Source organism: Anas acuta, chromosome 2 (genome assembly GCF_963932015.1).
Source record: "Anas acuta chromosome 2, bAnaAcu1.1, whole genome shotgun sequence".
Lineage (NCBI taxonomy): Eukaryota > Metazoa > Chordata > Aves > Anseriformes > Anatidae > Anas > Anas acuta.
In genome coordinates, this window is record NC_088980.1 from 157051514 (window position 1) to 157078325 (window position 26812).

The 26812-nt window shown below is 59.8% G+C and overlaps 5 protein-coding genes across 7 annotated transcripts; 2 read left to right on the plus strand and 3 right to left on the minus strand.

Moving 5' to 3' along the window:
• The first annotated feature begins 362 nt into the window (after nt 1-362).
• TIGD5 (tigger transposable element derived 5) lies at nt 363-2915 on the plus strand. Its single transcript, XM_068672798.1, is given in 2 exon segments — nt 363-1683; nt 1685-2915. Coding segments are annotated over 2 exon segments (1761 nt in total). The 5' UTR covers nt 363-366; the 3' UTR covers nt 2129-2915.
• Nucleotides 2916-3520: 605 nt separating this feature from the next.
• Nucleotides 3521-8856, minus strand: PYCR3 (pyrroline-5-carboxylate reductase 3). Its single transcript, XM_068672799.1, is given in 9 exon segments — nt 3521-3890; nt 4379-4417; nt 4419-4472; nt 4607-4632; nt 4635-4749; nt 4751-4819; nt 6030-6209; nt 6400-6464; nt 8727-8856. Coding segments are annotated over 9 exon segments (813 nt in total). The 5' UTR covers nt 8809-8856; the 3' UTR covers nt 3521-3707.
• Nucleotides 8857-9339: 483 nt separating this feature from the next.
• On the plus strand, nt 9340-13389 carry LOC137851565 (protein brambleberry-like). Its single transcript, XM_068672800.1, has 12 exons — nt 9340-9799; nt 10066-10194; nt 10587-10772; nt 10851-11073; nt 11156-11272; nt 11367-11555; nt 11691-11897; nt 12034-12124; nt 12369-12430; nt 12555-12694; nt 12837-12922; nt 13055-13389. Exons 1-12 carry the CDS (start codon nt 9551-9553, stop codon nt 13176-13178), a joined length of 1803 nt encoding a protein of 600 aa, XP_068528901.1. The 5' UTR covers nt 9340-9550; the 3' UTR covers nt 13179-13389.
• On the minus strand, nt 13376-17342 carry GFUS (GDP-L-fucose synthase). Of its 3 annotated transcripts, none has more exons than XM_068672801.1 (11): nt 17227-17342; nt 16097-16258; nt 15910-16024; nt 15599-15727; nt 15252-15325; nt 14880-15013; nt 14726-14790; nt 14549-14615; nt 14384-14463; nt 14022-14121; nt 13376-13916 (listed from the first exon to the last, which is right to left on the minus strand). In XM_068672801.1, the coding sequence occupies exons 2-11, from the start codon at nt 16246-16248 to the stop codon at nt 13861-13863; spliced, it is 972 nt and encodes a 323-aa protein (XP_068528902.1). In that variant the 5' UTR covers nt 16249-16258; nt 17227-17342; the 3' UTR covers nt 13376-13860. The 3 variants fall into 3 exon arrangements, 2 of the variants coding, with proteins under 2 accessions (XP_068528902.1, XP_068528903.1); XM_068672802.1 differs by having other exon boundaries at nt 17231-17330; XR_011093285.1 differs by lacking the exons at nt 13376-13916; nt 17227-17342 and having other exon boundaries at nt 15212-15325.
• A 6521-nt stretch (nt 17343-23863) lies between these two features.
• On the minus strand, nt 23864-24388 carry LOC137851878 (feather beta keratin-like). The gene has a single exon (XM_068672975.1). It carries the CDS (start codon nt 24386-24388, stop codon nt 24053-24055), a length of 336 nt encoding a protein of 111 aa, XP_068529076.1. The 3' UTR covers nt 23864-24052.
• Between the last annotated feature and the right edge of the window lie 2424 nt (nt 24389-26812).

Genomic DNA, 26812 nt, shown 5'->3' on the forward strand with positions numbered 1-26812 from the left:
GAAAAAGCGCGGCGCCCCCCCCGCGGTGAGAATGGTATCCCCCAAGAGGCACGGGAGGGAATGGGGGAAGAGTCCAACTGCGCGGCGGGGCGGGGGGGGACGAATGATGGGGGGGGGGGGGGGAGAGCGCGCATGCGCTGTAAGCGCCTGGGGCTGGGAGCGGAGACAAAGGCGCCCCCCCCCCCTCCCCCCCATCCCCCCGCCCCCCGCTTATAACGCGCCCCCATGGCGGCGGGGGCGGCTGCGAGCCCGGGGGGGGGGCAGAGGAGGGGAGGGGGATTTAAAGGCTTTAAAAGCGTTAAAAGGGAAACGAGGGGGGCTCGGGGGGGAGAGAAGGGGCCGAAGAAGGAGGCTGGGGGGGTGGTGATGGCGGGGGGAAGAAGGGGGGGTGGAAAAAAGAGGGAGGAGGAGGAGGTAAAGGGGGGGGTGTCGGTGAAGATGGCGCTGAGGCGGGCGTACTCCATCAAGGACAAGCTGCGAGCCATCGAGAGGGTGAAGAAGGGCGAGAGGCAGGCGGCGGTGTGCCGGGCTTTCGGGGTGCCGGGGGGGACGTTACGGGGCTGGTTGAAGGACGAAGGGAAACTGAGGTGGTTCCTGGAGCAGCTGGGGGGGGAGGTGGGCACCCAACGCAAGAAGATGAGGTTGGCCAACGAAGAAGAGATCGACCGAGCCGTCTACGCGTGGTTCCTCGCCCTACGGGGTCACGGAGTCCCTCTCTCCGGTCCTCTCATCCAAGCTCAAGCCGAAGCCTTCGCCCGGCAGATTTACGGCCCCGAGTGCACCTTCAAAGCCAGCCACGGTTGGTTTTGGCGGTGGCAGAAGCGCCACGGCATCTCCAGCCAACGCATCTACGGCGAGAACGAGCCGGCACCCACCGTTCCCCCCAAAACGCCACCGTCTTCGTTCCCGTTATCACCAGTTGCCGATACTGGGGGTTACGGGGACGAGCAGATCTACAACGCCAACGTCACCGGGCTCTACTGGAAGCTGCTCCCCCATCAACGCCCGGCTCCTCGCCACCGCGTCACCGTCCTGCTGGCCGCCAACTTGACCGGCGCCCATAAATTGAAGCCTTTGGTGGTTGGAGGCCTCCGCCGACCTCCCAGCCTCCGCCACCACAACCAGGACAAATTCCCCGCTTGTTATCGCTACGGTCCCGAAGCCAGGTTGGGACCGGCTCTTCTCCGGGCTTGGTTTTTCGAGGATTTCGTGCCGGGCGTCAAGCGGTACCTGAGGCGGAGCTGCTTGCAGCAGAAGGCGGTGTTGTTGCTCAGCTCCCCGCCACCGCTCAACGGGGGCGGCCACGAGGAGCTCCCCCAGCTGCAGACCCCCGACGGCTCCATCCGTGCCCTATTCCTCTCCAAGAACCCGGCTGGAGGAGGGGGCGGCTCGGCCGGAGGGGGTGGCCGAATCCCGGCCCCGTTGGAGCAAGGGGTGGTGGCGGCCTTCAAGCAACTCTACAAGCGGGAGTTGCTTCGTTTGGCCGTCTCGTGCGGTGGTGGTGGTGGCCCCGTGGATTTCGTGAGGTCCTTTCTCCTCAAGGACATGCTCTACTTGGCCGGCCTCTCTTGGGACCTCATCCCCCCCGGCGCCATCGAGAAGTGTTGGCTGCTGGGGTTGCGCGCCGCCTTCGAGCCCCAGCCCGGCGAGGAAGAGCGCGGAGATGGGGTGGAAGGGGAGGAAGGCGGCTGGGGACGGCGGAGGGGACGGCAAAGTCTTCAGCGACCTGACCCACTTGGCCGCCTTGGCCTACAAGTGCTTGGCTCCCGAGGAGGTGGCCGACTGGCTGCACTTGGACGACGCGGCCCCGGGTGTCGGGGAGGACGACGGGGACGAGGACGGCGAGGAGGAAAGCTCCGGAGGCTGTAGGGTGGAGGAGGAGGAGGAAGAGGAAGAAGAAATTGCCGGAGATGGGGCTGGTGGAGGGGACATCGGGGCTGGTGGGCTTGGGGAAGGGGGTCCCCCTTTGCTCCCCACGGCTCGGGAAGCCATCAGAGGGTTGGAGACGGCGTTGCGCTGGTTGGAGGGCCAGGACCCGCGGCAAGTGGGGCCGCTGAAGCTGGTGCAGCTCCGTTCCCTCATCAGCACGGCCCAGCGGCTTCACCGCGCCGGCAGCCCCGATCCTTAGGGCCGGGATCCCTTCGCCTACCGCCCGCCTCGCCGCCCCGGGGACACCCGTGGGGTTGGGGACACCCCGTTTGTCCCAGCTCCCCTCCATCACGGGCTTCAGTCGGGGTTCAGGAGGCTCAAGACGCCCGTGGGTTCCCGTGGCTGAAGGGGGGAGAGTCACATTTTAGGGCTAATGGTTTTGGGATTTTTATTTTTGGTCGCAGATTCCATGGGGACGGGGTGGGCGGCGTCCGTGCTGCCCCCACGGGGAGATGGGGTGACGGAGAGACCCACGAGGAGCCGGGACCGTGGAGGTAAAGGGGATGGCGACGCCCTTCCCGCTCCCAAAACGCTTTCCCGCGAAACCGGGGAGATTTGGGGCTGCTTTAGGACAACTTTTGTCATGCACTGGATTGGGACGGGGACACGGGGACAGCTGCAGATCCCCTGGTGAGGGTCGCTAGCACCAGGACCACAGGTGCCATCATCCCAACGCCCTCCTAAAACCAAATTTTGGGGTCCAGGCTCTCGTTTTGCCCTGTGTCTCGTGTGAGATGTGATCAGGAACAGCTCCCGGAGCTGTCATGAAATATTGGAGGCATCGGATGTGAATTAAGCCGCTCGTTTCTCGACCTGATTTTGATAAAATTTTAGCCTACTTAGCCGAATTGTTGGAAAAAAAAGGGGTAAAAAATAAAAATCGAGCTGACGTGCCCCGTGTCAGCAGGCGGGATGGGTGGTTTTATTTGTCGGGTCTTTGTCTCATGATTTCAGAGTTTCTGGAGATTAAATGGATTTTTATTCCCCGCTTGGAGGTTGTCTTTTGTAAATGGTCCCTCGGAGCTGGTGCTCCCGAGCACGGGCAGCTCGGTGCCCAAAACGCTGCGTCTGTCCCCAAAACGCTCCAAGCTGGGGTCAGCCTTTCCTTCCGAGCCCTGTTTCCAAATACAATCCCATAAACTGAGTCCAAGAATTCATAAAGTGGCCTTTAAAGCCCGTTTTCTCCTCCAGCTGGATGCTCGGCTTCAAGGACCTCGATAACAAGCGGGGATTTTGCGTTTTTGCGTTATTCCCACCCCAAAACGCCCTCAGACGCAGGGTCTGGTTTTTGGGTGCTCCTTGGCGCAGCCAGTTGGGACTTGATGAGCCCTCGTGGGGTCGTAACTTGAAATATTTGGTGATTTTATGATTCATCCCCCAAAAACCACGTCCCCATCCTTGTTTTAGCACCAGCAGCCACCCCGGCACGCATCCAGCTTGGTGCCACCACGGGCAGCATTTCTGTGCCACGCAGGTGCCGAAATGCCACAAGATCTCCAAAAATCCTGCCCCGGAGTGGCACGAACCCCACTGCTGCCACCTCCCCATGGAAAAAAAAGGCCCAAAAAGACCAGAAAAAGCCAAGCCTTCCTCCGTGCCACCCGAATTTATTGCGTCCCGGCCCTACAGCCACGTGCGCGCCTCCCGTCTCCATCGAGGTTCCCCCCAAGGGTTCGAGTTCCCCCCGTAGGGTTTTGGTCACCCCGGCTGGAGGAGAAAAGCAGCAGCACCTCTGGTCCCTGGCACAAAGGGGAGTGGACGGAGGCTCCTGTCCCCCTTTAATCCTCTCCCACGTCGCGGGCTCGTTGGGTGGCAGCCTCCACGGCGTTCATGACGGTGGCGCGCAGGGCGCCCTTCTCCAGCTGGTGCAAGCCGTGGATGGTGGTGCCCCCGGGCGTGCAAACGTCCCCCCGCAGCTTGGCCGGGTGCTCCCCGCTCTCCAGCAGCATTTTCGCCGCCCCCTGGGGGGGCACGGAGCAAAAAAAGGGGTCGTTCCCACCTCCCAACCTCCGTTTCGCTCCAGGGGCGCGCGGGCGTCCTCCCGTTTTCCCCGTTTTTTTTTGGGGAGAGGAGGTGCTGAAGCCTCCCCGCCACGGCTTTGATCCCAAAATGGGAAACTGAGGCAGGAGGCAAGGCAGCTCCTCCTCCGATTTGCCACCCCGTTGGCGATGCGCGTTTATCCCGGGGGTGAAACCCGGCCCTGATTCTCCCCTCCTGGCCTCGTGGCACCCGATGCCGCGTGGGGACCGCTCGCGTCCCTCTCAGCCCCATTCCCAGCCCCGTTCCAACCCCATTCCCACTTTCATTCCTCGCTGCCCCAAAATTTTGGCTCTGGGAGGAGCCGATGACATTAAAAAACTCGCACCAAGCCTCGAAGGTGCCGCAGAATCGGGGCACCACAGGGAGAAAAGGGATGTGGAGAGACCCCAAAACGCTGACCCCGACTCACCAGCAGCGTTTGGGCCGCGATCCTACTGGCCAAGCCCCCCCGGCATCCCCATTTTCACGGCCCCCTCGGCCAAGGCTTCGGCAAAGAGGTAGACCTGGGGAAGGCAAAGCGGCAAAGGGGAGCAAAAAAGAAGAAAAAGGGACCCCAAAGATAAGAGAAGCGGGGTCTCCGTGCGCTTTTGGGGGGTCTCCGGCACCGCCGTGCGCTTTTGGGGTGCGCGGCGCTTACGTAGGCGACCCCGCTGCCGCTGAGGCGGTGTGGGTGTTGATGTAGGATTCGGGCACCTCCTCGCAGAGCCCGCAGGAATTGAGGAGGTTTTGGAGGAGGGCGGCGTCCTCGTCGCTGGCCCCGTTACCCCGGGCGAACACCATGGGCCCCCGCTTGCACCACGCACGGGAGGTTGGGCATGAGCCGCAAAACCTTGGTGCCGGCGGGGAGGAGCTGGGGGTGAGATGGGTTTAGGGTTTTTTTTTTGGGGGGGTTTGGGTTTAGGGTTTTTTTTTGGGGGGTTTGGAGATGTTGGGTGTTGGCCGTGGGGGTGGAGGGGGAGGTGGTGGGGTGGGGATGGGGGGAGTGGGGATGGGTGGAAGGTGGGGGGAGGGAGGGGAAGGGGAGGGAAAAAGGGGGAAAGGGGAGGGGAAAAGGGAAAAGGGGAAAAAGGGAGGAGGGGGGGAAAAGGAGGAGGGGGGAAAAGGGAAAAAAAGGAGGAGGGGAAAATGGGGAAAAGGGGGAAAGGGGGAATAAAAGGGAAAAAGGGAGGAGGGGGAAAAGGGGAAAAAGGGAGGAGGGGGAAAGGGGAAAAAGGGAGGAGGGGGAAAGGGGAAAAGAGGGAAAAAGGGGAAAAGGGGAAACAGGGAGGAGGGGGAAAAGGGGAAACGGAGGAAAGGGGGAACGGGGGGAAAGGGGGGAAAGAGGGGGAAGGAGAGGGGAAAAGGGAAAAGGGAGGAGGGGGGAAAAGGGAAAAAAGGGGGAAAAAGGGGGGAAAAGGGGAGGAAAAAGGGGAGGAAAAAGGGGAGGAAAAAAAAGGGGAGGAAGAAAAAGGGGAGGAAGAAAAAGGGGAGGAAAAAAAAGGGGAGGAAAAAAAAGGGGAGGAAAAAAAAGGGGAGGAAAAAGGGGAGGAAAAAGGGGAGGAAAAAAAAGGGGAGGAAAAAAAAGGGGAGGAAAAAAAAGGGGAGGAAAAAAAAGGGGAGGAAAAAAAAGGGGAGGAAAAAAAAGGGGAGGAAAAAAAAGGGGAGGAAAAAAAAGGGGAGGAAAAAAAAGGGGAGGAAAAAAAAGGGGAGGAAAAAAAAGGGGAGGAAAAAAAAGGGGAGGAAAAAAAAGGGGAGGAAAAAAAAGGGGAGGAAAAAGGGGAGGAAAAAGGGGAGGAAAAAGGGGAGGAAAAAGGGGAGGAAAAAGGGGAGGAAAAAGGGGAGGAAAAAGGGAGGAAAAAGGGAGGAAAAAGGGGAGGAGGAGGGAAAAGAAGGAGGAGAAAAGAAAGAAAAAAAATAGAGAAAAAAGGGAGGAGGAAAAAGGAGGAGGAAAACGGCTGGGGGAGGAAACCGGAGAAAAGAAAAAAAAAAGGAGGGGAAAAAAGGAGGGGAAAAAGAGGAGGAAAAAGGAAAAGAGGAGGAGGAGGAGGAGGAGGAGGAAGGGGCATTTGGGGTGCCCTCACCCTCTGCAGCTTCTGGAGGCTGACGCCGGCCGCCAGGGAGACGATGAGGTGGTGGGGTCCCACCGCGGGCCGGATCTCCTGCAGGACCCCCGGCAGGATATGGGGTTTGGTGGCCAGGAAGACCAGGGTGCTCTCCTGCAGCACCTCCAGGTTGCAGTGCGTGGTCCTACAGCCCAAATCCTACAAAGCCCAGCGTCACAGCAGCCCCAAAACCCCGCAGCATCCCCCCCATCCTCCCATCCCCATTTGGGGACCCCCCACCCACCCCCTAATTTCACCCCGATCCCTGCAAGGATGAGACAAAACCTTGAAAAGGGGGAAAGGGCGCCCTAAAACCGTGACCCCAATGCGCCCCCGTGGCCCCACTCACCCGCCAGGCGTCCAGGTTCCTATCCGAGGGGGCGCTGGCCAGGATGCTGCTGGCTGGCACCTTCCCTTTTTGGGGACACGGGGATTTGGGGTGGCCCCACAGCAGTGGGGACAGCCCTAGGTCCTCATGTCCCCATGTCCCTAGGTCCCCATATCCTCATATTCTGATGTCCCGAGGTCCCCATGCCCTCACCTCCCTAGGTCCCCATGTCCCCATATCCTCAGATCCCAGTGTCCCCAACTCCCCGTGTCCCAATGTCCCCCACACCCCTAGGTCCGTGCATCCCCGTATCCCAATGTTCCCATGTCCCTAAGTCTCCATGTCCCCATGACCCCAAATCCCAACGTCCCTACCCATGTCCCAATATCCCAATGTCCCTAAGTCCCCATGTCCCCATGACCCCAAATCCCAATGTCCCCACATCCCAATGTCCCCACACCCCTACGTCCCCATGTCCCCATACCCCCACATCCCAATTTCCCCAGGTCCCCACGTCCCTAGGTTCCAACGTCCCCATGCCCCAATGTCCCCCATGTCCCAATGTCCCCACGATCCCACATCCCAGGGTCCCCATGTCCCAATGTCCCCACATCCCCAAGTCCCCATGTCCCCAAACCCCCACGCCCCAATGTCCCCCACATCCCTAGGTCCCCACACCCCCATGTCCCTAAATCCCAATGTCCCCACATCCCCAGGTCCTCATGTCCCAATGTCCCCACACCCTTATGTCCCCATGTACCTAGGTCCCCACGTCCCCACATCCCAATGTCCCCAGGTCCCCACATCCCTAGGTTCCAACATCCCCATGCCCCAATGTCCCCCACATCCCTAGGTCCCCATGTCCCAATGTCCCCAGGACCCCACATCCCAAGGTCCCCATGTCCCAGGGTCCCTACGTTCCAAGGTCCCCATGTCCCCACACCCCCATGTCCCCCACATCCCTAGGTCCCCACGTCCCCATGTCCCTAAGTCCCAATGTCCCCACATCCCAGGGTCCCCACGTCCCCAGGTCCTCATGTCCGAAGGTCCCCGGGTCCCAACGTCCCCAAACCCTAATGTCCCCACACCCCCACATCCCAATGTCCCCATGTCCCAATGTCCCCACGTTCCTAAGTCCCAATGTCCCCACACCCCCACATCCCAATGTCCCCACGTCCCTAGGTTCCAACGTCCCCATGCCCCAATGTCCCCCACATCCCAATGTCCCCACGATCCCACATCCCAGGGTCCCCATGTCCCAATGTCCCCAGGACCCCACATCCCAATGTCCCCATGTCCCCAAGCCCCCACGCCCCAATGTCCCCCACATCCCTAGGTCCCCACACTCCCATGTCCCTAAATCCCAATGTCCCCACATCCCAGGGTCCCCACGTCCCCAGGTCCTCATGTCCGAAGGTCCCCGGGTCCCAACGTCCCCAAACCCTAATGTCTCCATACCCCCACATCCCAATGTCCCCATGTCCCAATGTCCCCACGTTCCTAAGTCCCAATGTCCCCACACCCCCACATCCCAATGTCCCCACGTCCCTAGGTTCCAACGTCCCCATGCCCCAATGTCCCCCACATCCCAATGTCCCCACGATCCCACATCCCAGGGTCCCCATGTCCCAATGTCCCCAGGACCCCACATCCCAATGTCCCCGTGTCCCCAGGTCCCCACACCCCAATGTCCCCCACATCCCTAGGTCCCCACACCCCCATGTCCCTAAATCCCAATGTCCCCACATCCCAGGGTCCCCACGTCCCCAGGTCCTCATGTCTGAAGGTCCCCGGGTCCCAACGTCCCCAAACCCTAATGTCCCCACACCCCCACATCCCATGTCCCCACGTCCCTAGTCCCCACGTCCCCATGTCCCTAGGTTCCAATGTCCCCACACCCCTATGTCCCCATGTCCCCATACCCCCACATCCCAATGTCCCCAGGTCCCCACGTCCCTAGGTTCCAACGTCCCCATACCCCAATGTCCCCCATATCCCTAGGTCCCCACACCCCCACGTCCCTAAATCCCAATGTCCCCACATCCCAGGGTCCCCATGTCCCCAGATCCTCATGTCCCAAGGTCCCCGGGTCCCAACGTCCCCAAACCCTAATGTCCCCACACCCCCACATCCCAATGTCCCCACGTCCCAATGTCCCAATGTCCCCATGTCTCTGCGCCCCCAATCCCTGCGCCCCCAATCCCCGCGCCCCCACATCCCCGCGCTCCCCACGCCCCCAAAAATCGCCCTCCCCACCCCCCCCCACATTTCCGGGCCACCCCGGGGGAGGTGACAACGTTGTCCCCAAGCCCCCCCCGTGCCCCCCCCCCGTGTCCCCAGCCCCCTACCTGCCCTCAGCAGCCCCCTGGCCATGCCCCCCGCCATGCGCCCTGCGCCCACGAAGCCCACCCGCAGCTCCGGCGCCTCCATCCCGGCCCCCCCCCCCACTCCGTGGACACCCCCCCCGACCCCTCCCCCGCCTCCCCATTGGTCAATCTCCCCCCTCCCCCCCCCTCTGATTGGTGGATGGGGCCGTAAGAGGCGGGACTTGGAGGTGGGGGGGGCCCTGGGGTGTGCGCAGCTGCGGGTGCGCCACGTGGAGGGGGGCGCAAAATTGGGGACCCCCCTCCCCGGGGGGGTGGTGGGGATGTGGGGAGGGGCTGACCCCAACCCTATGGGTGGGGGAGTCCCTAACCCTGCCCTATAAGCTTATGGGGTGCTGGGGGGGCCCCCTTCTTGGGGAGGGGGCCCCCTTCTTGGGGAGGGGGCCCCCTTCTTGGGGAGGGGGCCCCCTTCTTGGGGAGGGGGCCCCCTTCTTGGGGAGGGGGCCCCCTTCTTGGGGAGGGGGCCCCCTTCTTGGGGAGGGGGCCCCCTTCTTGGGGAGGGGGCCCCCTTCTTGGGGAGGGGGCCCCCTTCTTGGGGAGGGGGCCCCCTTCTTGGGGAGGGGGCCCCCTTCTTGGGGAGGGGGCCCCCTTCTTGGGGAGGGGGCCCTCATGTCCCCATGCCCTGCTGTAGGGGCAGGGACCCCTGGGGGAGGCGTCATCGGGGAGGGGGTCCCCTCGTTGGGGAGGGGGCCCCAGTTGCCCGCCCTCCCCAGGATTTGGGGAGGGGGCTGCCCTAGCTTTTTGGGTGCCCCCCCTTTATTTTTTATGCTGCAGGACCCCCCCCCACCATGCTGCCCCCCCGTTGCTGCTGGGCTCTGCTCCTCCTCTGCGCCCCCGCTTTTGGGGGGGGGCTGCTGGGCTGGCTGGGTTTCGGCACCCCTCCCCAGGAAGGGACCCCCCCAGGACCCCCACCGAGCCCTCCCCCGGGACCACCGAGCCCCCCCCACGTCCCCTTCGAGATGGCGACGGGCGACGAGCGCTTCCAAGCCGAGGGGGCGCAGTGGGAGCTGTCCCCCCTGGACGCCTGCCACCGCCAGGTGTGGCCACGGGGGTCCCCTTGGGTGGGAAATGGGGGGGGCACAGGGGGTCCCCCCACTTTGGGGAGCCACCCTAGGGTGCTTTAGGGAAAAGTGCTGCCCCCCCCCGTGGCACTTTTAGGGTGAAGGCGAAACGCTGGGGTTATCATTGGCTTTGCTTCTTGATTGCCACCCTAAAAACCACCCCGGGGCGCACCGGGAGCACCCATGGGTGCCAGGTCCCGGTGACACCGGTGTCCCGGTGACACCGGTGTCCCCGCCACCAGGTCGTGGCACGGCTCCGCTCGTCCTGCGCCGACCTGAGCGAGGACGAGGTGGCCAAGCTGGGGGTGGCCCTGTTCAACTGCCAGGCCAGCGCCGAGGGCCGCCGCACCTACCCCTGCACCCCGGAGATGGTAAGGGGGCGGCGAGCCCCAATTCCCCCCCCCAACAACCCCTTTAAAACCCTATAGCGGCGCCCAACCCCGCAGCAAACAGCCTGAGCAGCTCCCAGCCTGCTCTGCCTGCCTTCTTGTCCTCATTTTGGGGTAAAAAAGTCTTTATCCCATTCCTTGTGATGCCATATTTGTGCTCCTCACCTCTCCATCGTTGCGCACTGCTGAAATTTCCCCTCCTAAAAAAAAATAAATGGTGCTTGGGGTGGCTCCTGGAGCCCACGCTGCTCCTCGTGGCATCCCCTCTCCCTCAACCGAGCGTTTTTGGAGGGGGATTTGGCTCCGGGGGGCTCCTTTTGGGGATGAAAAAGGGGTTGGGGGTGATGCCAGTGCCCTTGTGGTGCCGTCCCCAGCCGCTGGCGAGCTGCACGGCCCCCATGGACCCCGACACCTGGAGCGCCTACCAAATCATCTCCAACCGTGCCCGCGCCGTCTGCTACGCCGCCCGGCAGCTGGAATTTCGGCGCCGCGCCGAGCACGCCGTGGCCGCCTTGGCCACCGCCGCCTCCGACCAGCTCCACGCCGCGCGGACCCTCAAGGTGCGCAGCGGGGTCGGATACGGGGTGGGTGGCCGTGGGGTCGCTGCCTCACCCCTTTTGTGTCCTCCCCGTGCGCAGGAGAGGCACGAGGAGCTCCGGGAGAGGATGGCCGAGGGGCTGCGGCGGGCGCTGAGCGGGCAGAAGGTGCTGGAGGAGCAGCAGGAGCGGCTCGCGGGCGAGCAGGGCAGGATGGAGGTTGCCATCCGCCGCGGGTTGCGGCACCGGGCGCTGGAGGAGCAGCTCCTCGACGGCGCGCGGCGCCGGGTGGCCCGGCTCGTGGAGGGCATGGCACGCAGCGTGGGTAAGAGTCGGTGGCCGCCGGGTGGGTGGTGACACGTCCCCGTTTGCACCCCGTGTGGATTGAGGTGGCTTTTCTCGCCCAGGGGACATCAGCAGGAGGTTGGATACGCAGGACCAGGGGCTGCGGGACGGGCAGCGAGCCATCCTGGCCGACCTCCGCCGCCTGCAGGAAAGAGCTCAGGACGTCTCCGCACATCTAGGTTTGAGCTTGGCGACCCCAAATCCCTGGTTTTTAATCCCTTTGGGGTGCCCTCGTTATCTTTTTGGATGGCTCACCCCACCCTCGGTGCGCAGAGAGCGACCTGGCCTCGCTGCTGGCCCAGCGGAGCCGCGCGGCGCGCTCCTTCGAGGAGGTGGCGGGGACGCTGCAACGCCTCAACCGGAGCCTGGGGCTGGTGCTGGCGGCCGCCGAGGGCGTGAGGAAGGTGCAGAAGGGACTGGAGAGCCACCTGGAGAGCTTCCACGCCGCCCTCGCTCGCCTCGGTGAGCGGGGCGAGGGGTGGAGAGGTGCCGGGCGCCTCCTTTTGGGCGCCTCCTTTTGGGCGCCTCCTTTTGGGCGCCTCCTTTTGGGCGCCTCCTTTTGGGCGCTGACGCTGGGATCTGCTCCAAATCCCTCAGGGTTGAGCCCCGGGGCCGTCCCCACCTGCGTCCTGCACGGTTCCTATTTCCTGCTGCTGGCCCTGCTGCTGGCCTTCCTCCAGGTGCCCGCGCCACCCCGCGCCCTCCTCCTCCTCCTCGTCCTCTCCAGCGCCCTCGGCGAGCTCCGCGGCGCCGAGCCCATCGGTTTCCCGGCCCTCGCCGCTCTCCTGGCCCTGGCTGTGGCAGGTGGGGATGGGTTTTGGGGTCGGATTTGGGGACGTGGGTTGAGGACGCAGCGGGGTCGAGCCACTCTGGGGTGCTGCAGCCCATTTGGGGATGGGCTGGGGGTGCTCGGCCCTCTCCCACCCTCATTTTCCTGCAGGGCACTGGGTGCTGGCGGCTGCCCTCCGATTTGCTCGGCGGATATCCCACCGGGCTGAGCCTCGCCGTCACCTCACCTCCACCCCAGAAAGGTATGGGGTGGGGGGAGAGGGGCACAGCACCCTTGGGTGCTCCTCGGATTCAGCTGAAGGAGCAGAGGTCCTGTTGGGGGGGTGGGCTGTGGGTACCCGAGGGCGTCTTGGTGGGCTTCCCGTGACCTCGGGCGCCTCGTCCCGGTGGGTGGTTGGAGAAGGGACCCCCCCATGGTGAGTGGGGTCAAGGAACGGGGCGGGGAGGTGACGGAGCTCAAGGTTTTCCCCCCCTTTTCCTTCCCAGGGACTGCAAACTGGGATTGTTGCAGGAGGAGCTGGCCAGGATGGAGATGAGCTACCTGCAAGGTGAGGGCTGGGGGGGGCCCTAAAAGCCCCACGGTGCCCACGGGGTACTTGTGCCACCCCATGGTGACCCCATAACCCCGGGACACCGCTGGGAGCCCACCACCACCCCCAATGCCTCTTGCAGAGCCCTCGTTCCTGGAGCAGCCCCCGGTGATGGTCGGGGACCCCCACGCAGCAGGGAGGACGTCGCTGGTCCCCGAAAAAAAGGGGCTGAGCTTGGTCCCTTCGCCTGGGCACCCCATCCCCAGGAGGAGCCCGTATGGGGTAAGCCCATATGGGGTAGCTGTGGGATATGGGAAATATGGAAAAAATTGTGGGATATGGGGGATAAAGGGACATCTGCAGCACAAGCGGGTCACCGGGGATCATCTCTGTGTCCTAATAAACCTTTTCGTCCCTCGGCCAGGTGATTTTGGAGCCAGGTTTTGGAGCTGGGCAGCGCCGGGAACCCAAACCCTACAACCCGAGCCAGTCCCTGGCCAGCAGCAACGCGTGAGTACCGCCTGCAAGGGGACACCTCGGACTCCGGGGGGGCTTTGGGGGGATTGGTGTCACCACCCTAAATGGCTGGGAGCGTTTTTGGGGCCGTGGTGCTGATGGTTTTTTTTTTTCCCCCATCCCCAGGTCCTCGCTGACCCCACGGACCCCGTGCCGGGGGCTCACCAGGGCCGGGCAGCGGTGTCGGAAGAGAGCTGTCCCCGGGCAGGATTTGTGCCACGTCCACATGGATGGGTCCCCACGCCTCTGACCCCCAAAAAGTGGGGCTTTTTAACCCAGTTTTGGCTCATTTTGGCAGGTGGAGAACACGGAGCTGTGCTCAGCACCCTATGGGTGCCCCTTTGGTGTGGGTATGGGACTGCTGGGTTCCCCCTTGAGCCCCGTGGGGTGGATACTCCTCATCCCCCCATTTTTATGCTATTTGTACGTATTTTAATAAATGCCAGGTTTATTTATAGCTATTTATTTTCCCTATTTTGGTTCCTTTCCCCCATAAGAGTCGCTGGGAGCTATGGGGCTGTCCCCACCCCGTTGTGCTTACCCCATGCACCTGTGCTGCAGGAACAGCCCCCATCAGCTTTATTACAGCCTAATTACGTGTAATTAGCAGCAGCTAATTAGCAGCAGCTTCCAGCTCTGCCCTGGGGGAGGAACACAGCCAACGGGTGGCTGCTACTGCCCCATTTGGGGTCCGCCAGCACTTTTGGGGTCCCCCTACCCGAGCACGAGGTCCTTTCCTTCGTCTTTTTCTACCTAAAATGCTACTTTTTGATTAATTTTTTCCACTCTTCCCCGCTCACCCTCAAGCCTAACCAGCACCCTGGTCCCCCTCTGGCTTTGGAAATGTCACCGTCACCCCCCCAAAAAACCCCGTCCCCTGCCCCAGCAGGGGACAACCCTGAGTGGAAGAGGATGCCGAGAGCGCCGCTCCCTCACTTCCTCGCGCTGGCGTAGTTGGCGTTGAACCAGGCGCACGTCTCCTGCACGGCTGGGGATGGAGAGGAGAGAGGATTTTGGGGATGGGGGCGCAATGGGGTGGCCGTACCCTTACCCTGAATGGGGCTGCGTGCGCCCCATTTTTTTTTTTCCTCACCTTGTTTAAAGGGGGTGAACTGGAAGCCGGGGAGGTAGCGCCGGAGCTTGGCGTTGCTGGCTGTCTTCTTGAACTGCCCGTCCGCCTTGGTGGTGTCAAACTTGGGGGGGTTAAGGGGGAAAAAAAATAAAAAGGGGGAAAATTTGGAGGCTAGCGGGGTGAGGTTGCGCTCTGTGCCCCCCTCCATCCCAACTGGGGATGCGCCGGGCACGGTTTTGCCCTGGTGTCTGTGTTTTGGGGGGTCTCCGCTGCGACCCCACAATCCCTGGTGGGATTTGGGGGGGCTCTGCTGCGACCCCACAGTCCCTGGTGGGATTTGGGGTGCCCCCTATTTGCTCCCCCAGCCTTGCCCTAAAGGATACGATGAGCTCTCCTTTGAAGTCCATGGCCTCCACGATGGCATCCGCCGCCTCCTTGATGGAGACCTCATCCTCTTCGCCCACTGGGGAGAACGGGGAAAACTGAGGCTTTTTTTTTAATTATTATTATTTTTATTTTTATTATTTTTTTTCCCCTTTCCTTCTCACCTGACAAGATGATGGGCTCCACCTCCTCGTATTCCCGCAGCACCCAAAGGAAGAGCCGGGCCAGATCCTGATGAGAAGAGTTGAGTTTTTGGGTTTTTATTGGGGTGGCTGATCCCCCAGCCCCAGGACCCCCCCAGGAGGGCTCAGCCTGGGTTGAAATCCAAGCCCCACACCTACCAGAGAGTAAATAAACTGCCTCCGGGGCTTCCCTGTGCCCCAAACGGTCAAAGCAGAGCCCGATTCTGCAGGAGAACAGAGAGAGCATCCATCGGTACCATACCTCCCAAAAAATATAAAAAAACAACCCCCCAAAATGCCCCAAAACGCTCACGTTTGGCCAGGTACACCTTGTGGATGAGCCCCGGCAGCACGTGGCCGTCCTCGATGTTGAAGTTGTCGTGGGGCCCGAAGATGTTGGTGGGGATGACGGCGGTGAAGCGGCAGCCGTGCTGCTCGAAATAACCCCTTTTGGGGGGAGAATGTGGGGTGAGGGGGCTCGTGGTGCCATCCCATAAAGCAATCCTTGGGGTTTTCCCAGGGCTAGCGAGGCAAATCCCCCTAAAATCCCCCTGGCAGCTCTGGTCGCCCAGCTCAGGTGTCTCCCCGGCCCCATTAGGCAGCCCTGGAGGTTTCCCCTGCCCCGATATTTTATAGGATGCTCACAGCCCTCCGGCACCAGGGTGGGTCTCCTGTGGCCCCGCACCTATTCTGGACGTCGATCATCCTCTTGGCGTAGGAGTAGCCGAAGTTGGAGCTGTGGGGTGGCCCGTTGTGGATCTGGGGACAGGAGAGCAGAGAAAACCCGGTGGGAATTCAGCAGCCACCTCCTGCCTCGCCCCATGGGAGCCGTGTGGGGTCAGAAACTCCGTGCAATTTTGGATGTGGGGAGCTGGGGTGGGTTTTGACCCCGCTGCACACCTCAGAGAAGCCAAAAATACTCCACGGAGAGGTTTTACCCACGGATGGGCTGGATAAAAAGGGTGGGGATTGGCAAAACCGTGCCAGGACCTGGCTCTATCCCCACGTGGGGAGGGGGACGGAGACCCTCACCATGGTCTCGTCGATGGGGTACGTCGTTTTGTCCGGGAAGATGCAGGTGGAGAGGCAGGAGACCACCTTCTGCACCCCGCACTCGTAGGCCGAGTGCAGGACGTTGTCGTTGATGTGGACGTTTCTCCTCTGGGGACAGAGAGAGAGAGAAATTCGGCATCCTCAGCGGGTGGAGCTGGAGGGGGGACCCCAAAACCCTGCACCCTACAGGGTGCAGATTAAAACCAGAGCAGATATTTCGGCTCCAGGGCGGAGCAAACTGGGTCTTGGGGTGGGCAGGGTGCTGCAGGACCCCAACGCTGCGTGCTCACCCAGAAATCCAGGTTGCAGCGGATGTTTTTGAAGAGGCCCCCGACCATGGCCGCCAGGTGGACGACGTGGGTGGGTTTGTGCTTCTCGAAGAGGGCTTTGGTCTCCGCGGCGCTCCTGGCGGGACGAAATCGCGGGGTTTGGGACAAAAAGGAGCACGGTGGGGTGGGGGGGGTCACCGAGACTCACGTTAGGTCGGCGTCCTTGGAGGACACGAAGAGCCACTCCTCGTCCGGCCGCCCCTCTCCATCTGCCACCACCTTCTGGATGGCTCTGCCCACCAAACCGGTGCCACCCGTCACCAGGATGCGCTTGGACTTCGGCCCCGCCGCCTCCGTCATGGCCACAGCCCTGTGCCACGGGGGGGGGAAGGAGAGGGAAAGGGGGGGAGCTAAGGCAGGGCCACCTTATGGGGTTCTATTTGGGGCCACCGTGGTGGTCCTGACCCTGGCACCGGTGCAGCTGGTGGGCTTCTTTCTTTTGCCTTCGAGCTGCTGCAGCCAGAAGAGGCAGAAAGGAAAACGAAAGCGGTGTGCCTGGCGGTGACGCTCCCGGGGGGGGCAAAAACTCGTCAGCTGCAGTCGTTAATTAATGGGAACGGGGTGGCGGCCCGCGGGCTCGCGTGCAGGTGGCCACGGGACACGGCCACACGGTGCCACGCGGCACCGGGATGGCACGGCTTCCCGGAAACAGCTGCGGCCCCCCCCCCCCCCACCTTGCACCCTAAAACATGGGGATGCGACCCCCCCACCGCACCCCAAATCCCAGGGCTGCACACCCACACCTCCCTGTGCGCCCCAAATCCCAGAGCTGCACCCCAAACCCCCCCAACACCCACCCTGCACCCCCCAATTCTACCGTTGCCCCTCCCCACGGCCCCCCCAGCACCCCAAATCCCATACAGCCCACCCCCCAGGAACTCCCCCATTCTTTGTAGGGGGCTCAGGCCCTGCTCCCCCCTTAGGGTCTTTCCCCTCCCTGCTCCCCCCCCAACCCCAGGGGTGCCCCCACTCCTCTGGCACCACCACAGACAGGGGTCTCCCCCCCTCGACCCCCTAGAGGGGCGTGCCCTCTGCTCCCCCCCCAAAAAAAAAAACTTGGCGGGGGGGTCCCCCACCTGTGCCCCCTCCCTATTTCAGACGATCCCACCCCACCCAGTGTTGGGGGCGGCCCCCATCACCACCCCACCCCCGGCACCCCCATTCCCCAAGCCCACCCTGGGCGCGGGGGTGGGGGGGGTGTGGAAGGCGGAGAGCTCCCCAACCCCGGGTACCCCCACTTCGGGGGATTCCCCCCCCCCCTGTTATAGGGCTCCCCACCTGCCTCGGGCACGGCTCGGCTCAGCCCAGCCGCGCTTCCTTGGCCGTCACCGGGCGCCACCGCTCGGCTCCTCGGGAAATGGAGTCCAAGCAGCGGGGGCGGGCACCGAGGCGGGGTGAGGGGGGGGGGGGCGGGGAGGGGGGGTGGTGGTGGCATCGGTGACACTCGGCTGTGCAAGAGGGGACAGGTTGGGGACCGGCGTCGCGGCTCCTTGCTTGCTGGAGAGCTTTGCGCACGGGAGCGCAAATGCGTAAATGCGCACTTTACGCGCGGGCACGCTCCCGCGGAGCGGCACTCGCACGGGCGTGAGCGCGCACACGCGCGTGGCAGCTCACACGCGTGCACACGCGTGTGCACGCCCTCATACACACCCGCATTCGCACGCGTGTGCGCGCCCGCACGCGTGTGCGCGCTCCCCAGGGGCACCGCCCAAGGGACCCCCAAGCCAACGCGGGGTGCCCTGACCCCCCTCCCAAAGGCACCTGAAGGTTTTGGGGTAACTCAAGCTGAAGGTTTTAGGGGAACCTCAGCCCCCCCTGCAGGTTTCACCTCTAGAACCCTAGGAAAGAGCCCCAAATCTGCTCCTCTGCTTGCCCTGAAGCTCTCAGCGCTCAGATTGCACCCGGGGGGTGGCCCCAGCTTGGAGCTGGAACCCCAGCTGGGGGTGCTGGGCAAAGCCCCCCTCGCCAGAAGGTTGGGATCCGGTGGGAGCATCATTATGGGGGGGGCACGAGCAGCACCCCAATTCCTCCTCCTGGGCTTTCCACCAGGCAGCGGTGCAGGGGAAAGGGGTGCGCAGCCTCCGTCCCCTCCTCCCCAAAGCAAGGGCTCGCCCAGCTCTTAAAAAAGGATTTTAACGAGCACCTTTAATGCACTGAAGCGGAGATTAAAACCCAGCAGGGCTTTCTGGTGGGCGGGGGAAGGTTTTAAAGCCCCTCCAAGCTGGCTCGTCCTTTGGGATTTCTGCTAAGCGAAGAATGGGACGTTGAAGAACGGGACTAAGGGACACCCGGGCAGGATTTCCCACTTCTCTTCCAAAGACGTGGTCCCCTTATGGAGGAGCAGTAAAATATCTCAGCTTTTTACTCCTTTTCTCCCTCTTTCTTTCTACTGGGGGTCTGGTGGCTCCACAGGCAGGCATTTATGGGGAAAAGGGGCCCCACTGCTTGTCCCTGAGCCTTCACAGAGTGGGACATTTGGGGATTAGCCCCTCGCCTTGCTCAGAGCAGCCCCCAGCCCTCCCAGGGCTTTCCCAACTCCAACATCCCCCTCCTGGGAGCCACTCCAGCCCCGCTGCTCTTTCCCCCACGAAACATGCCGGCTGATTTTACACCTGGAGCCCGTGAAGAGGCACAGAGGGCTGAAGCTGCCTCGTTTGCCCTGCAAACCTCTTTCATCCTCCAGCAGACGCCAAGAAGAAACCTCATCCCGGTGTTTTCTGCGCGGCCCCCCCCTCCACCTGCCCCAGCCCAAGGCAGGGGGATGAATCGCAGCCGCCCCACATCCAGCTGCATCCACGCTTCCAGCTCGCCGCAGCCGGTGGCTTGCGGTAAAATTCGCCGAGCCAGGGAAATGCAAAAAAAAAAAAGGCCAGGGAAGGCTCTCCAGGTGCCTGTGGGTGGAGAACGGCTTCCTGCCGTACCCCGAGGCCTTCGGAGAGTTAATCACGGGTAACTCCTGTTCCTGCCAAGGCATTGCCACGTGCAGCTGGAGCTGCAGTCCGGCGCCTGGACCGCTGAGCCGCCCGCCGCCTCGCCGCCTTGCTGGGCGACCGCGGCGCTGGATTTGGGCATTGGCAGCGCTGGAAGCGATGTTAGGGCAAGGAAAGGGAAGATCACAGGGAGAGGTGTAAACGTGCACTGGCCGCATGGGATGGGGCAGGCTCTCTTGCTTCTGAAACCTGGGCTTTTGGTACAATCCAGCAAGATTTGTTGAGTATGGAAATGTGGAGAAGACCCCGTAGCTCAAGCGGAGAGGTCTCCAGGGTGGCACAACCCGGAGACCTCGCAGCAGCCAGGGGAAAGCTTGGGTGGCTTCGTCAGATCCAGCAGCAGCTGGAGAGCCACTGCCTTTGCCTGCTGCCTCATTTCGGCAACGAAGCTTCCTCGTGGGTGACCTATTTCTCTCCAACTGGTCTGGTTTCGGCTCCAGCCCTTCTCTGCCCTCCCCGTTCCACCCAGGGAAGTGGGGAAGACGGAGCCGAGCCGCCCAGATGCTGCCCACCCCGGGGTGGGAGCCAGCTCGAAGCGATGATTCAAGGAACAACGGCCACGGCTTGCCCCAAACCCAACCCCCCACCCCCCGTCCTTGCTCTTGCTAATGATGGGAGGTTTCTCTGCATATGAAATACGAACCAATCGCAATTCAAATGAAGCCTTTCTGGCCTTGGGTATAAATAAAAGGTATAAATCTGGCTCCTGGCTTGTGGGGAGCGGCTGCTGGTGCGCTAATGCCCTCGCCACCGCTTCGCCTTTGGCCCTGCCGAGTCCGGTCCTCCCGAGGGAGACGAGGGAAAGACCCCGCGTGGCCGCAGGCTGTGGCCACTCTGCGATGAGTTTTGGGCCAGCTGAGAGTCACAACGCGAGTCAGACACTGGGAGAGGTGCCACCCGCTCCACCTGTAGCTCAGGAGGGTGAAGGTGGACCTGCTCCGGCAGGTTTCTCCTGCTGCCTGCCCGGCTTGGGGTCTCCTAAGGATGAGGTACAGCAAATATCCAGGCTGGGCAGGGAAAAGCCAAGGCGACCTCGCCTCTGGCTCCCCTGGGGGCTGCTGGCACGAGGGCGGATGGGAGGGAAGCATGCGCCGGTCCATCCATGCTGCCAGGAGGTGGGGGATCTGGGTGGAGGACAACGTGGCTGTGAGCCTCCTCCCAAGCGCTCCCTGAACCCGTCTGAGCTGACTGTGCCCGAAACGAGCAGCTCTGGAGCAAGTTTGGGCTCAGACGGCCTCTGAAGCATGAGGCAGACATCCCGCTGGGCCTGGCTGCTCAGGCATGTCGCAGGGCTGCGGAGAGACGAGATCGGCACCCGTTCCAGTCCAAGGGTTGACGTCGAGCTGGCAGAACTCCAAGGAGAACAACTCTCTCGTAAGAGCAGGTAATAAGGTTTATATATATATATATATTTTTTTTTTTTCCTTGTATTGAATAGAGATAAGTGGAAGATGAACTGAAACAAACCCCTCAAGGCCAACGAGGCACGTCTCCAGGGGAGATGAGCTATCTGTACTAAATCACGGCATGAAAACGCCAAGCAGATCCAAGCCCATTCCTCCTCGCTTTGCCTGGCTCCGAGGCAGGTGATGCTTGGTTTTGATTTCGGGGAAGGCCTTTGTTCCCAGCAAAAGCTTCGTCTTTGAAATGAGGCCGACTGCAGCTGTGTGCCGAACTCTCCAGCGCTCTGGACTCCAGCTGCCGCGGAGAGGTTCTCTAAATTTGCTTTTGATGAGTATTTCAGTGCTGCCAATAGCCCCGGAGACTGCGAGTCTCACCCCAGAGCTCACCTGTTTTGCAGGAGCCTTCCTGCACGGCAGGAATTACAGAGAGCAAAAACTGAAAATAAAAAATAAATAAAAATAATAATAAAAAAAAAAGAAATGAGAAGAAAAAGTGAACGGCAACGGTGATGGGCAACTGGAGGAGGAGGGAGGTGGTAGTATTTAAAGATCAGTGTTTGAGTACCCAACATGGGAAGGTGGCACAAGGGAAAGTGCCTTCTTCTCTCATGACTAGAGGGCCCATATTTTTTGTTTTTACCGATTTCGTACTGCTCATCCTGTCTTTCTTAGCTATCCTCCTTATTTTGGGACTGTGGGTCCTTCCCCTTATCTTCTTAACGTACTCCCCACTGCTATGCTGCCCGGTCACTCTTGAATATGAAAGGTTAGTGGAATTTTTCACTCCAAAACCACATTCTGCTGCAAAAACACCGCTTTGTTTCTCACACTTGGGGTCCCCTACACAGGTGGCCCAGGGACCTTGCAGGAGTCAGGTTGGTGGCCTGATGGTCACCTGGGCATCCCCCCAAAACAGATCATTTGGTGACCCCGTAGCAAGAAGTGACCAAGGCCTGAGGATTCCCGTGTTGGCAGAATGGGAACCACACGGCGGGGTGGATGGTGGAACAAAGACCCTCTGCTTGGTCAGCTGAGGACTCCATGGCAAGGGGGTGGTGACATGGGCACCTTGCATGGCTTTAGCAGTTGTTTGGCGGGCAGTTTGGTGAAGATTATGTCCTTATTTTATGGGGAGGTGTTGATTGTGGGGTCCTGGCGGGCACTTTCTGGAAGCTTCCAGAAGCTTCTGCAGGTGCTGGGGCTGCCAGGTGCCCTATGACTGGCAGGCTCTGGTTTTTAGCTGCCTGCTGGGGCTGTGAGTGCCCAGTTCTGCTGAGGGTAGGCTGTGGTTGCTGGGCTGAGGCTGGTGGCATTGCCCAAGGAGAAATTTGAGCCACAGGAATGGCAGCCCAATGAGTGATGGCCTTTGTGGTCTCTTGGGGGGGTTGAGTGTCATGGGGTGAGGCCATTTCTCTGTCTTTGCTGAGCCTGGAGTGGGATTGGATAGGATAGTTCGGGTGGAAGGGACCTTCAAAGGTCATCCAGTCCAACTGCCTAGCCTCTTCTGGGCTAACCAAAAGTTAAAGACATGGACCTATTGTAGCAGGTTCAGAGGAGGGACACAAAAGTGATGAGAAGGCTAAAACACCTCTTAAAAATGGAGAGAATTGTGTTCCCACAGAAGAGGGCTTTGGGGAGATCTCATTGTGGCCTTTAAGTATTAAAGGAAGTCTATAAGAAAGATGGAAAAGAGCTTTTTACCTGTAGTGATAGCACAAAATGTAACGTTTTTCAAAAAGGAGGACAGATTTAGATTAGCTATTAGGAAGACATAATTTACTGTGAGGGTGGTGAGACACTGGAAGGGGTTGCCCACAGAAGCTATGGAAGTGTTCAAGGTCAGGTGAGTGGAGCCAAGCTCTTCTCGGTGACACCCAGTGATAGGACAAGGGGCAATGGGTGTAAGCTGGAACCAAGGAGGTTCCGCTTAAATATGAGACAACAATTTTTTACAGTGAGGGTGACAACACTGGAAGAGGCTGCCCAGGGGGGTTGTGGAGTCTCCTTCTCTGGAGACTTTTCAAAACCCACCTGGACGTGTTCCTGTGTGACATGATTTAGGTTTTCCTGCTCAGGTAGGGGGATTGGACTAAATGATCTTTCAAGGTCCCTTCCAATCTCTAATATTCTGTGATTCTGTGAAAAAGCAATGTTGTTGGTACCACTGTGAGAGCATTTAACTGAACTTCCCCTGCGGCACATGGAGAGGCCGTGATGGTAATTGTTGAGTGATCTCCCTGCCCTTATCTCAATATTTAAGCGGTTTTTAATCATATTTTCGCCCCCTTTCCCTTTGAGGAGAGGGAGTGAGAAAACAGTTGTGGTGGAGCTCGGCTGCCCACCTGAGTAAAACCACCACAACAGAGGATTAGTTTTTGGGTCCTCATCCTTGGAGATATTGAGAACCCAACTTCACGTGGTCAGAACAGACTTAGTATGTTGTGGGAGTCCACTCTTCTCCTATGCTTGACATAAGTGTGGCAGCGGCTTATGAGGTCTATTTTGAATCACAATAGACCTTAATGTGACCCTTCCTTGACCGGCAAATCCATGACCAAAAAAAAAGGCGGGTACCTCCTTAAAACATGTGCCTATTGAAATAATTCATGGGAAAATGATGTATCACATCAGAGTCGAAAAACTGTTTGACTACATGACAATCACGTTAACTTATAAATACAGTGGCCAGAGAAAAATGTGGTGAAGTATATTTTTCCCCAACTCAGCTATGATTCATGATTAACTAATGTTACATCAGTCCTGAAACTCAGCTGCCCAGCTGGGTGAAACCACAACAACCCATTTCTGTGCTTCTCTGGATTGTGCCTTGACAGAAATAGCCATGGTTGTGGAGCTGATGACCCAGTTGGTCAAGGACGGCACAAAGGTGCAAACACGATCCATGAGGAGTCTCGCACCATACCTGTGGTGTCTGTATGAGGGACAATTCTGTTAAATAATACTGGCCTCAATAGAGACCCCAGAGGGACACCACTCCTCCCTGGTCCCCACCTGGGCACCGAGCTGTTGAGCGCAACTCTTGAGATGTGACCATGCAGGCAATTCCTTATCTACTGAGTGGCCCATCATGTCTTTCCATGGCAGTGAGAAGGAGCTATGTAAGAGCGCTGTCCAAACACTTCTTAAACACCAACAGGCTTGGGCCCTGATGGCCACTTGAGCCCTGCTTTTTGTTCTTCTTGTTGGGTGAAGCTGGAAGAGCGTTGGGAGAAGAAAGCAAGAGGAGGCATCTGAGAATATGGGATGCAGATTGACTTTATTGAGGAAAACATGAAACAGAGCGAGCGTCAAGGTGCACATTCTGAGGTGCCTGGAGGGCGACCACCAGCCTATGTCCCTTGCGTAGAGCAGATTTTCCCAGAGCCCCAAGGTCTCCCTACTCCATGGTAGGAGCAGCCCCAGAAGGTTTCTGGAGGGATTGTGCTAGTGAGCAAGGCATTGCAGCAGAGAGTAGCGGCCGTAGGTGGTGGTGCTATGGAAAGGAGAAAGAGGAAGAAAGAAGGAGGTATGTTGGCCATGTTTCCTGACAGCAAGGGCTGGCCCCTTCCTTCCTTGCTGGCTTTCTTGTGCCATGGAATGAGCTACGGCTGGTGAGCCCGTGTGCCATGAGCGGCACAGAGGAGCATCCTCAGCCTGAGAGCTGTCTGGCACGGTGTTGGAGGCTGCTGTCAGGGGTGTTGGCCTGGGTCCTTAGCAGGGGTAGCAGGCTCTTCTGCCAGAGAAGCAGCCCAGGCCTCCCAAGCCATAGCCCCCAAAGCCATAGCCTCCAAGGCCAAAGCCTCCGAAGCCGCCTCCAGAGATGGGCACTCCCTGGGCGCTGAGGTTGCTGCCCACGGCAGCTGATGCGGAGGATCCAACGGCGGTGTTCTGGGGGAAGGAGCTGAGGATGGGTCCTGGCAGGGTGACCAGCACGGCAGGAGGCTGGATGACGACGCGGGAATCCTCGCACTGCCTGACACAGGGCTCGTTGCAGCTGTTAGCCAGCGGGGTGGGTCCGCAGGGGCGGCAGATGTCGTAGCAGGACATGTCTGTGTTGTGGAGGGTGCCTGGAAGAGAGGGTGTTGGGAAGGCGGAGGGTGTTAGGTGTGTGTGGAGCGGTGGTGGGGGAGGCCAAGGGAGTGGGGAGGCCTGTGTGTGTGGGGAGCATGGCTTTGGGGAGGTGGAAAGGTTGCTGAGGCTGGGGGCAGAGGGCGTGTGGAGAGATGGGTCGGATGGGGCGGGCGAAGGTTGGGAGTGGGGTTCAGGCTCACCTTGTTGTTCGCAGGGGAGAAGGCGTCAGGTGAAGTGTGTGAGGGTGCGAGGAGCAGGGCTGGCTTTTATGCTGGTCCTTGAGTGCCTGGGGGCAAGAGAGCCTTTGCGCACAACAGCATTTTGCAAGAGCCGCTCTTGTATACAAAAGCCTGGCAAGTAATGAGGTGGGGTGTGCTGTTCTTCCCGCAACTCTACCTTTTCATTTCCTCCTATTTTCCTCCTGATGAGTTGTCCATTCCAAATCTAGTGATTCCTTTGGAATGAAAAAATTAGAAGTTCAAATATGTATTGTCTCAAATGTTTACTGTCTGACCAAAAAGTGCCTTGTGTTTAGTAAGGAGTGGTATCAGTCACTTCTAGTCCTCAGGAACCACTCACAATTCCTGTGATATTCAACAATTAATTGAAAATGGCCTCACAGAGACGTGAGGGAGCTCTATCAGTATTCATGGATGCAAAATTTTTGGTTTCTACCTGAGCTGAGGAAGTATTCTATCCCTCCTAAATACCCGTGTCAACAAGAACAAGACCCATGTCAACTGCCAGACAGTCACGTTCCTTGACCAGCCAGCAGTGCTGTGTTTGATGTATCCCAGGACATGGTTTGCTGTTTTGGCTACAAGGGCACACGGTTGACTCATGTTGCTGTCAACTAGAAGCCCCAGATCCCTTTCCACAGGGCACCTCTCCAGCTCTCTCATCTCCCATTCTGTACGTATCGCCAGGGTGCCCTGTACCAAGTGCCAAAAATGACACTTAGTCTTCTTAAGCTTCATGGGATTGGTGGTTGCACAGCCCTGTGGTCTATCAGGATCTCTCTCGACAACATTGAGGGAGACAACAGCAACTCCTTATTTCCTATCATCAGCAAACTTACTTAGTATCCATTTGAGTCTTATATCCAGATGATTTACAGAAACATCAAAGAGAACCGGGTCCAAAATGAAGACCTGGTGAACCCCACTACTGACTGGCTGCAGGCCTCATATAACCCCAATTACTACAACCCTTTGAACTTGACCAGTCAGCCAACAGTCCACCAACTGTTTTATGTATTTGTATACCTACATGCCAGACATTGTGTCCCGGAGGATGTTGTGAGAAACAGTATCAAAAGGTTTGCTGAAATCCAAAGAAATTGCATCTACTGCCTTCCTTTGGTCAATTAGATGGGTAACCTTGTCGTAATAGGAAGTGGCTGCACCTCATGCCCACTGTATGCAGGAAGCCCCTCTTGACAATGAAGCCGCAACCACACCACATGAGAGCAGCACCATGACCTCACTGAAAACACCGCTCCTCTCCTATGCTTGGGTCACGTCTTCTGCCCGCCCTGACGTGCACCTTCAAGAGCAATCCTTTGGCCTCTAATAATTACTTTCACGTGAAAGGTGCAACTGTTGCCAAATAGATGTCCTCAAGAGGAGGACGTGAAAATTGAGTGTTGCAGGATCAAAAACACACCCCACCTCATTACTTTCCAAGCTTTGACATGTAAGAGCAGGTCAAGCCAAATGCTGTCATGCGCAAAGGCTCTCTTGCCCCGTGGGCACTCAAGGACCAGCATAAAAGCCGGCTCTGCTCCTCGCATCCTCACACACTCCTCCTGAAGCCTTCTCCTCTGCGAACAACAAGGTGAGCCTGAACCCTGATTCCCTCCTTCGCCCACCCCACCAGGCCTCTCTTTCCATACGCCCTGTGCCCCCAGCCTCAGCAGCCCTTCCAGCTTCCCACCCCCATGCTCCACACAGCCCCAGGCCTCCCTCTTGCCTTGGCCTCCCCCACCACAGCTCCACATACCCACAACACCCTCCACCTTCCCAACACCCTCTCTTCCAGGCACCCTCCACAACACAGACATGTCCTGCTACAACCTCTGCAACCCCTGCGGACCCACCCCGCTGGCTAACAGCTGCAACGAGCCCTGTGTCAGGCAGTGCGAGGACTCCCGCGTCGTCATCCAGCCTCCTGCCGTGCTGGTCACCCTGCCAGGACCCATCCTCAGCTCCTTCCCCCAGAACACCGCCGTTGGATCCTCCGCATCAGCTGCCGTGGGCAGCAACCTCAGCGCCCAGGGAGTGCCCATCTCTGGAGGTGGCTTCGGAGGCTTTGGCCTGGGAGGCTATGGCTTTGGGGGCTATGGCTTTGGAGGCCTGGGCTGCTTCTCTGGCAGAAGAGCCTGCTACCCCTGCTAAGGAC